Raw genomic sequence first — 10,840 nt, forward strand, 5'->3', positions numbered from 1 at the left:
AGAGAAAACCTCTCAAAAAAAAAAAAAAAAAGAGAGAGAGAGAGAAAGACTGTTAAAGAATTCATTTCCAGGCCATCTGGAGTTATATTGATTAAGGTGGCTGGATTCCATATGACTGTGCAATTGAGTCCCACCTGGTAGCTTGAAAAATACACCAGGCACCTGTGCCTGTGTGCCCAAAATTCCAAGACGGGGGAGAAATAGGAGAAGAAGAGATTGAAGTGTGGCCATCTCCCCTGGGGGGTTCTTTCTCTCTCTCTCTCTCTCTTCCTCTCTCTCCAGTGAGTACATGCACCTGATAGCAAATTTGAAAAAAATTAATTTTCATGTAGGATGGCAATAACTGATTTATTGAGGCATTTTATACTTGAGCAAAATATTAGATCATTAGACTTTGGCACACAGACTGTGGCTCCTGGTTCGAATCACAATTCAGACAGATTATCCTAATGCTTTGTTCCTTTTTTCAACCATCTGTTTCTGCTATGGGACCATCTGCGTATCTGGATTGTAGCCCAAAGTTTTAGGAAACTAAATGGTACCTTTACCACTGGAAAAAGCAGTGTTCCTGGTAGCAGACCACTCTGATCTCTGCCTTAAATTTCCCAGCCCCCTCTTCACTCTATACACACGAACACAGGCACACATGCCCAGGCCTGGTGCACTGAGAGTAGTTGGGATCTAGGACCAAGATCTTGGTAGCAACTCCAGAAAGTTTCATTCCTGCCTTGCTCCTAACTAGGCAGAAATCATTTGCTAAAATGATAGAGTACTGGTCTAGTCATGGTGAGATGGTTAAGATGCTGGATCCCACATGGCCAACTGCACAGTTCAAGTCCCAGACCCAGAGGCTTGAAAAACAGACCAGTCACATGTGCATACATTCCAGAACCCCAAGAAGAGAAGGGTTTGCAGCATGGATATCCCTCTTGGTGATGATCTCTCTCTCTCTCTCTCTTGCTCGCTCTCTTGCTCTCTCTCAGGAACATACATGCCCTATAACAAATGTTAAAAAAAGAAAGAAAGAAAGAAAGAAAGAAAGAAAGAAAGAAAGAAAGAAAGAAAGAAAGAAAGAAAGAAAAAGAGTACTAAGATGAAAGAAGTTACTCAAGGAAGTGCTTCATTTTTTATTAATTATATCCAACCATATCCTGGAAAATATGTTATTAATAGGTAAAAAATTAGGAATTTGAAAAAAATCATATAAAGCTCTGAGCTCTGAGTTAGCTAAGTCTAAGTTAGACTGCCAAATGAAACTCTGTAAAATTAGACTTATAGATTTCACCAACCACGTCATGCAGAATTATTTATGTTTCACAAGGCTATAGTGACCCAGATGAAAACTGTAGAATCAATTAATATTTTAAAGGAGATTTAAAATATTAGCACTGTAAAAAACGATTGGTTGTATTTTATTTCTGTTATAGGATAAGGTAAACAAAATATAAAATGTACTACAGAAGTTTAATTGTCTTTCTTCTTATGACAGGATAACTATCCTACCAACAGGAGTATTGCAGATCTATGATGTTGGCCAAAGGGATGCTGGGAATTACCGTTGTGTGGCCACTACTGTAGCACACAGACGGAAGAGCATGGAGGCCTCTCTGATGGTGAATCCAGGTACCACACAGAAGTGACTTTTTCCATTTTTATGACTTGGCCCAGCTGTTACTTTTTCTCCTCAGGCTCCAACAGTATGCCATCACCTAGTATTTTAATTTCATTTAATTTACTGCAATCTACTTGGAACATGGTCATTGTAATCTATTAAGCAACTCTTACTTCATAGGCTAACTTGTTTTCTGTTATTTTATGTCCACTTCTTTAAGAAAGATAGAATATTTGTTTCATACATTTTTCACTTTAGTTTTTGTACTTTCCTTTTTTGTGTTTCCTTCTTTCTGTCGCTCTCTGGCAAGCACACGTGCCGGGCACGCACGCACACGTGCCCGGCGTGAGTTTTAAGCCACCGGGTCCGAGACGTGAACCATGGTCGACTACGCGGGAGTCCAGCGACATAGCCATTACGCTAACTGCTGGTTCCCTTTTTTTTTTCGTTTGTTTGTTTGTTTGTTAGCTTCTTGTTATGAAAGATAACCACAAGAGCATTCTCACACTTCTTTCTTTCCCACCATCATGTAGATTATTTTTAAATTTAAAGTTAATTAATTTTAAATTTAAAGTTAAAATTAATTAATTTTTAAAGTTTTTTAAATTTTATTTTACTTTTTAAGGTTTTTGTCATAGGGCACATTCACTCACTAGAGAGAGACAGAGATAGACAGAGAGAGAAAAACTGAAAAATCACTCCCTGGGGGGATAACCACACAGCACTCACTTCTTTACTGTAGTTGTTATACAGCTTTTTGCTTTAGGGCATGTGCCTTCACCAGAGAGAGAAAGAGCAAGAGACAGAGACAGTGAGAAGGAAAGTGAGAAATCACTCCCCAAGGGGGATGGCCATGCTGCAATCCCTTCTCCTCCACTCTTCTCCTGGGATTTTTAGCATGCACACACATGGGCCCTGGGTGATTTTAAAGCCACCAGGTCTGTGACTTGAATTTAACTATCAATTGATAAATGGGTCAATAAAATGTGTCATGGCCATAGAGTTAAATATTATTCAATTATTGTCATTCAGTAAAAAGGAATGAGGTTCTGGTAACATGCTAAAACATAGATGACCCTCATAAATTATGCTCACTGAGAAGAAACCAGTCAGGGGACCAGCAGTTAGCGTAATGGCTATGTCGCTGGACTCCCATGTAGTCGACTGCGGTTCAAGTCCCGGACCCGATGGCTTAAATTCGTGCCGGGCGCGTGTGCATGCATGCCCAAGATCCAGAGAGGAGAATGGAGGAGAAGGGATTGCAGCATGGCCATCCCCCGGGGGCGGGGGGTGATTTCTCGCTTTCTGTCTCTCTGTCTCTCTCTGTCTTTCTGGTGAGCGCATGCGCCCTATAGCCAAAAACTTCTCCAAAAAAAAGAAAGAAAGAAACCAGTCACCAAAGACCATAAGTGTATGGTTCCAGCTATAGAAAATGCTTACTATAGACAATCCTGAGAGACAGAAAGTAGAGTAGTATTTACCAGGCTGTGGAGAGAGGATTGCTGGGGTTTCTTCTTGGGATGATGAAAATGTTCTAAAAACAATTGTGGTAATAGTTGCACAACCCTGAAAAGTCTGAAAATCATTGAATTGTACACTTCAAATGGACAAATTATATATATGGTATGTGAGTTATATCTCAATAAAGTTGGTTTTAAAAGGAAGAAAGGAATGGTAATTTAAGAATAGATATTTTAACACATTTCACTTACATCTTCTTTGAATTTATGTTTATATTCTCTTTTTCCTCCCTAAAGCTAAGGAGTCTGAATCCTTCCATACCCCAACCATTATAGCAGGTCCACAGAACATGACAGCATCTCTTCATCAGACCATTGTTTTAGAGTGCATGGCCACTGGAAATCCCAAACCAATCATTTCTTGGAGCCGGCTTGGTAAGTCTTCTCAGAAAAAACTCTTCCTTAAACTTTGTTTATTCCAATGAAATGAACGACATAAATAAATAAAATACATGAAGCATGTCTGGCAGTGGAATGACTTAGAACTTTTTGGCATTTCAGTGTGGAGAGAAAATGTTCTAATGTGGAGAATTTTTTACTTCCCCTGATGGATTACTTATGTAGTGGTATTTTGACACAGTTTTAGATTATATGTCACATTGTCTTAACTGAAGTATTCTCTTTGAAATAGACCACAAATCCATTGATGTCTTTAATACTCGGGTACTCGGAAATGGTAATCTCATGATATCGGATGTCAGACTACAACATGCTGGAGTATATGTTTGTCGGGCCACTACTCCCGGCACACGCAACTTTACAGTTGCCATGGCGACATTAACTGTATTAGGTATGTTTTCTTTCTCTCTGTGAGCAGGAGAATCTACATTTTCACATTTGCCATTTTATCTTAAGCAGTTTGTCTACCTTTCTTAAGTTTTGTAGCATTGATAGAAAAGTTGATAAAAAAGCAGTGTAATCCAACAGTGAACTTAGGAGAAAATGAAATCCCTATGTTAAAATATACCCATTGAAGCATCCTGAAATCACCATCCTGTTTGCATGCATACCATTCTATTCTTTATTTAAACTTCTTTTTTATCTCCTCATCCTACCACAAATCCATATAACCATTCACCAACCTAAAATTTTTACTACTGATCATCTATATGCATTCACATATGGTCTTATATTAGGCTTGGTTAAGAAGTATCACAGTTAAGGCCCATAAAATGGCATGGTGGTTAAGGCGGCTGTGTCCCAATGGCTGACTGCACAGTTCGACACCTGGACGCAGCAGCTTGAAAAACATACTGGGGGGACCAGCAGTTAGCATAATGGCTATGTCGCTGGACTCCCACGTAGTCGACTGCGGTTGGAGTCCCGGACCTGGTGGCTTATACTCACTCCGGGCGTGTGTGTGTGCGTGCCCAAGATCCCAAGAGGAGAATGGAGGAGAAGGGATTGCGGCATGGCCATCCCCCCTGGGGGGTGATTTCTCACTTTCTATCTCTCTGTCTGTCTGTCTTTCTGGCGAATGCACGCGCCCTATAGCAATCTGTTTCTATAGCACACACTCTATAACGAAAACCTCCAAAAAAAAAAAAAACAAAAAAAAAAAAACATACTGGGCACATGTCCTTCCCCACCCAAAATCCCGAGAGGAGAGTGGAAGAGAAGGGATTGCAATGTGTTCATCTCCTGGGTGGTGTACTTCTCACTTTCTCTCTTTTTCCCCCTCTCTCTCCAGTAAGTGCAGGCACCTTATACCCACCCACCCACTTCATGCCCCCCCCAAAAAAAAAGAAGGATCACGGGTACATGTATGTTCGTTGTGGTCCTATGAATGGTCTCCGTAGGGAAATTATGGAAAAAGCAGAGCCAGCTGAGCAGTGCAGCGAGATGGCATCTGGATGGATGCGAGTATGGAGACAGGAGGCCCAGGATGGCAACCATTTTCAGCACTGGACTCGTTTCATTTGCTGTACTTTCTTCCGTGGCTCTGTGTCATTCCTGTTGGGACCACAGAAATATTTTCTGTTTTCTTTTAAAAACAGCTCCTCCTTCATTTGTCGAATGGCCAGAAAGTTTAACAAGGCCTCGAGCTGGCACCGCTCGGTTTGTGTGTCAGGCAGAAGGAATCCCCTCACCCAAAATGTCATGGCTGAAAAACGGCAGGAAGATACATTCAAATGGCAGAATTAAAATGTACAACAGGTAGGCCATTCACTGCTACTGATATAATGGGCCTAGTAATTTTTATGTGAAATGGCTGTTGTGATATCAAACACGTAAATTATATCAATTGTTCATTCTGAATAGGACATTAGGATTTACACATCTGCATGCCCATAGATTCTTTCATATTTTATACCTGGATCACAGAAGTGGTCAGTTATTATGAAATAAATGTGGACACTTCACCAGATTCTAGTTCTGGTAAGCCGCTTGCTAAGTTACCACAAGCAAGCATTTTAACCCTTTATGGTATCAGCTCCTTCTTCCATAATAGGAAGGATATAGAAAAAAAAGTTTCTCTGGGGCCGGCAGATGGTGTAGTGGTTGACGTGCTGGACTCCCACTTAGCCAACCACAGTTCAAGTCCTAGACTTGGCAGCTTGCTTTCTGACTCTCCATTTCTCTCTGTCTGTTTCTCCCTGGTCAAAATTGAAGAATAATGATAATAAATATAATTAAAAATAAATAAATTTTAAAATATTCTCTGAGAATTCCTCCACAGTTCAAGCTTAATGATTTTGGGACCAGCAGTTAGCGTAATGGCTATGTTGCTGGGCTCCTATGTAGTCGAGCGTGGTTCGAGTCCCATACCCAGTGGCTTAAACTCACGCTGGGCACGTGGGCGTGCGTGCCTAAGGTCATGTGTGCCTAAGATCCCGAGAGGAGAATGGAGGAGAAGGGATTGCAGCATGGCCATCCCCCTGGAGGGGTGATTTCTCACTTTCTCTCTCTCTGTCTTTCTGTCAAGCACACGCACCCTATAGCAAAAACCTCTCAAAAAAAAAAAAAAGTAATGATTTTAAGAATTCACTTTGATTAGTATAAATATGAATTCTTTAATATTCTCACTTATGTTACATAAAACTTTTCAATGTTTTGTTAACCTGGGTTGGCTCTGTGGCCTGGTGGTAAAGCCAGACAGAGCTTACATGGCCAGCTGAGTAATCTGAGTCCTAGGCCTGGCAGCCTGAGAGACATGCAGGGCACGTGTGTGTGCGCCCCAGATCCTGAAAAGACGGAGAGGTGGAGGAGAACGGATCGCCCTGTGACTCTCCCTCGCTCTGTTTCTCTTTCTGTCTTCTGTAGTGAGTGCTTCACTCTCTAGCCAAAAAAAAAATGACTTAAATTCTATATATCTGTTGTGATATTATATAAATTAGATGCTATTGCACAGTAATATACTTTCTTAACAAAAAAAATCTTTGAAAAGAGATTAAATTTTCTAAAGCAAATAGGACTTACCTATCACAGATACCTATATAGATTCAGAAAATCAAGAGTCATTTTAAATAACTAATATGGAATATTTGTCCGTGCGAGCAATTACAAGTTTTTGTTCTCAGTAACTTTTGTCACTTAAAATGGTAGTACCTGTAGCAGTGGCTAAGCTTGGTTTTTACATCACTCTTAGAATTTTTCATGGAAATAAATGATCTTTTCTTTCCTCAGCAAATTGGTAATTAATCAGATTATTCCTGAAGACGATGCTATTTATCAGTGTATGGCTGAGAATAGCCAAGGATCCATTTTATCTAGAGCCAGGCTGACTGTAGTAATGTCAGAAGACAGGCCCAGTGCTCCTTATAACGTCCACGCTGAAACCATGTCAAGCTCAGCCATCCTCTTAGCATGGGAGAGGCCACTTTATAACTCAGACAAAGTCATCGCTTATTCTGTGCACTACATGAAAGCGGAAGGTAAGTAATTTGAGGAGGGTTTATTTTTAAGTGTTGTTTGCTCTCAAAGATTTGTTCGTCATAGGAATGATGCCTTTTTTTTAAGATTATTTTATTTAACTTTATTTATTTATTTACTTATTTTAATTTGACTAGAGAGGGACTCAGAGAGAGAGAGAGAGAGAGAGAGAGACCAAGCTGCCAGGTCCTGTACTCAAACCACGGTCAGCCATGTGGGACCAGCACCTTTGACCACCACGCCACCTGCCTGCACCATGGGATGATGTCTTACATATTCCAAAAATTTTTTTGAAATTCTGTGGCATTTATCTCTTTAATAAAATAGCCCATCACTTACATATTTATTTTTCCCCTAAATTTTGTATTGTTGTATACTTTGTATATGTAAGTTTAGTTTAAGATTTTTCTGTTTATGCTAGGTGTATATACACTTAGGTCCCCATGTTGTGGACTGTCTTAGGCTGAGGGTAGGTCATGGTATTAAACCCTGTTGGGGAGATCAGCAGGTGGTATGGTGGTTAAGGCTCTGGAATCTCACATGGTCAACTGTAGTTTGAGTCCCGGACCTGGTGGCTTGATACACGCAGGGCACCTGTGCATGCATGCCCAAAATCCTCATGGGAGAATGAAGGGGAAGGGATTATGGCCTGGCCATCCCCCCCAAAGGGGTTGTTTTCTCACTTTCTCTTTCTCTGCCACTCTGTCTCACCAGTGAGCACAAGCGCCCTATAGCAAAAATCTCTCAAAAACAAAAACCAAAACAAAAAAACGCTGTTGGGGAGGTGTCACCTTCATGGAAGAGAGAAAAAGAGTTCTTGTTTAGAAACAAGTACTAGCTAATGTAAAACTTCTCTGCCTGTTAAAAATTATGAAATGGTATGCTCTGCTTTTCATTCCAGCCAAGGTATAAGTTAACCTTAACTGAGACTTAAGGCACTGCACCAATTTAAGGCTAACTAAAGCTAACTTGTTCTGTTAAGTAAAATAATACAGTAAACTGTAGACACTGTAGTGTGTTGTTTTTCAGAGGGAAGGTACACGTTATCAGATTCCCTAAATACTTGATTTTGTCTATTTTTAATGTTTTCTGCAGTCATGTAGAACTCTGACAATTGAGCAGGACATTCCCTGTTGGTATCGTACTTATTATGTCAAGTAGAAATTAAATCTGTCTTAAAATTTTTATTCAGATTTTCGGTCCCATTTTTTGGACCTTTTTTGAAATCCTTATGTTTTACTTTTGACAAAAATCTTTGTAGAAAAAGAAAATCTACTTCTAAGTCCTAGAGATTTTGCTATTAATTTTTCATAGAAGCATGATAGGGGTTTACAGCCTTCGTTCTTTACACAAACAGCCTACCTTTTATGCAATGTACATTAAAAACAAATTCCAGCACCCAAAGAATGGTGATAAAATTATCTATAGAAACACATGGTTTGTTGTTGCTGTTGTTGTTAGTGTTTTGTACTTTGAAGTGGTGTTTTGAAAAGGAATATTTTGAATGTAAATCAGGGGTCATGGTAGCAAGAAGAATGAAAGTCTGATAACTGAGCATGTTGGAGTATGTTAATTCCCTTTTTAGTGATTTAGGAAGGTAAAAGGAATGCTGGCTTTGGTGAAGACCACTCTTGTTCCTATTATGGTTGTTTCATTAGCGTCTCCACATGTGGCTCAGTGTCTATTCAGGGACTGAACAAGGCTTTTTAATTCGAACTCGAGGACCTTGTTTGGTAGGTCAGAAATCGTACTATGCAGTTCCTAATTAACGAACCATTAGCCAGTCTGTTGTGAAATGCCTGTAATCTTGTCTAATTAAAATGCTATCAAGTTAATTCAGAAATGTGGGAAAACTTAGTATTGGAATTTGCCTTCTGTTTTGTTTATAAATCCAGTGTGGGGAGAAGGGACCGCGTCCTTAGAGAGTTTTGATTAAGTTGACGTGCATTTACTGTGGATTGTTAGCTGAGCAGAGTCGCTGCGGTGCTCTTGTTCCACTTTACAGGTTTGCTCTGTAGGAATTAAAGCTCACAAAGACAAATCCTCTTCTATAACCTTGTCATGCATATTTTATTAAGAATTGCTGAGAATTTTTTTTTCTCTTAAAAAAAATAATAAAAGCTCGCTGTGGGACAAAGCATTTTGAAGCACTTTCTGGGCCTCTCTAAGTCCTTTTGCTTTCAGGATAAATAAAAGAACAACCGTGTCCGTCAAATTGAATGGAATCTCTAGGGGCAAAATGAGATCTTTCGCAGGACAACTTTTGGTTGGTTTGTTTTTATAAAGAATAGAGCCTTTGCATTCCCTACTGTCTCTCTGTGTTATGTTTAGGAGAAAAGAAGAAACCCTGAGTTTAAGCAAGTAAAATTGACACGGTGTGAATTACAGCCTCTGCTGTGTTGGGCTCTGCTCTGATACATCCTCTCAGCCGTGGGTTTCAACTAGATGGTGAATGACGTTTAGAGAAGATTGATTCTTTTCTGTTTGATTTATTCAGGGAAAAACTGCAGGCTAGTAATTTGTAGCAAGACATGGTTACTTTTAGAAAATAAAGACCTTCCTGTTCACATTTTGTGAAAGGACACAAAAAATAACAGATGGAGATTAGACCCAACACAGGGGCACATGAGTTTGCTAATTTCACAAGGGGCACATGATCTTGCTAATTTCACTTTATCTATTCCTAATTTCAAAACATGGATTTCTAAATCTAGGTTTAAATAATGAAGAGTACCAAGTCGTCATCGGAAATGACACAACTCATTATATTATTGATGACTTAGAACCTGCTAGCAATTACACTTTCTACATTGTGGCATATATGCCAATGGGAGCCAGCCAGATGTCTGATCATGTGACACAGCATACTCTAGAGGATGGTAAGAAAACGTGATTCTCGATTGTTTAAGTATGAACACTGATATGTTTTAATCAGTTTCAAAAAATGTGGGATTTTTTTGTATTTTTTTAAATTATGTATTTAATTTTATTTATTATGATTATTTTTTAACTTGACCAGAGAGAGACAGAGAGAGATGGAAAGTGAGAAAGCCAGCCACCAGGTCTGGGAATCGAACCACGGTAGACCAGTGGGAGTCCAGCACCTTACCTACCGTGCCTCCAGCTATCCCTTCATTTAATGTGTTTTTAAATCAGAGAAAATATCCCCTTTTTGGTTAAAAAAAAAAGATTTGTTAAGTAGAAGGCTAATTGATTCCTGCTTTTTTCCAGTAACATGATAAGAATAAAGAGCACATTTATTTATAATTTATAATACAAATTTTACTTTATAAAATTGGGTCATGTGTGCTTGCTGGGGAAAGAAAGAGAGACAGAAAGAGAGGGAAAGTGAGAAATTCCTCCCCTCCCCCAGCAGGGATGGCCACACCACAGTCCCTTCTCCTCCATTCTCTTCCGTAATTTTGGGTGCACATGCACACATATCCAGCATTTTTAAAAAAGAATTATTTTATTTAACTTTATTTATTCATTTTGTTTTAATTTAATCAGAGAGGGACAGAGCAAGAAAAAGAGAGGGAAAGTGAGAAAGTTAGCCTTCAGGTCTGGGATTCGAACCGTGGTAGGTCTGGTGAGAGTTCAGCACCCTTAACCACCACGCCACCTGCTGTCCCCAAAATATAATATTTTTAAGAATTATTTTATTTATTATCCTTCATATGGGAAGAAAAGACACGAACATTCTCTGATAAACAAAACCTGGAAGAATTTACCAACACCAGACCACCATCGCCCAAGAAGTTCTGAAGGGAGTGCTATACCAGGAAAACTAAATATAGATACACAGAAATAAGGGTTCAAAAACTAAGAAAATGGC

At 39.4% G+C, this 10,840-nt stretch overlaps 1 protein-coding gene across 1 annotated transcript in view; it reads left to right on the forward strand.

Moving 5' to 3' along the window:
• PRTG (protogenin) overlaps positions 1 to 10,840 on the forward strand; it is a 154,595-nt gene that overhangs the window by 74,326 nt on the left and 69,429 nt on the right. The window contains exons 4-9 of the mRNA XM_006163294.1: positions 1,490 to 1,623; positions 3,370 to 3,507; positions 3,764 to 3,922; positions 5,130 to 5,289; positions 6,760 to 7,007; positions 9,720 to 9,884. Coding sequence (XP_006163356.1) covers positions 1,490 to 1,623; positions 3,370 to 3,507; positions 3,764 to 3,922; positions 5,130 to 5,289; positions 6,760 to 7,007; positions 9,720 to 9,884 — 1,004 coding nt within the window. The remainder of the gene's footprint in view (positions 1 to 1,489; positions 1,624 to 3,369; positions 3,508 to 3,763; positions 3,923 to 5,129; positions 5,290 to 6,759; positions 7,008 to 9,719; positions 9,885 to 10,840) is intronic.

Source organism: Tupaia chinensis, unplaced genomic scaffold, assembly GCF_000334495.1.
Source record: "Tupaia chinensis unplaced genomic scaffold, TupChi_1.0 Scaffold141943_1, whole genome shotgun sequence".
Lineage (NCBI taxonomy): Eukaryota > Metazoa > Chordata > Mammalia > Scandentia > Tupaiidae > Tupaia > Tupaia belangeri.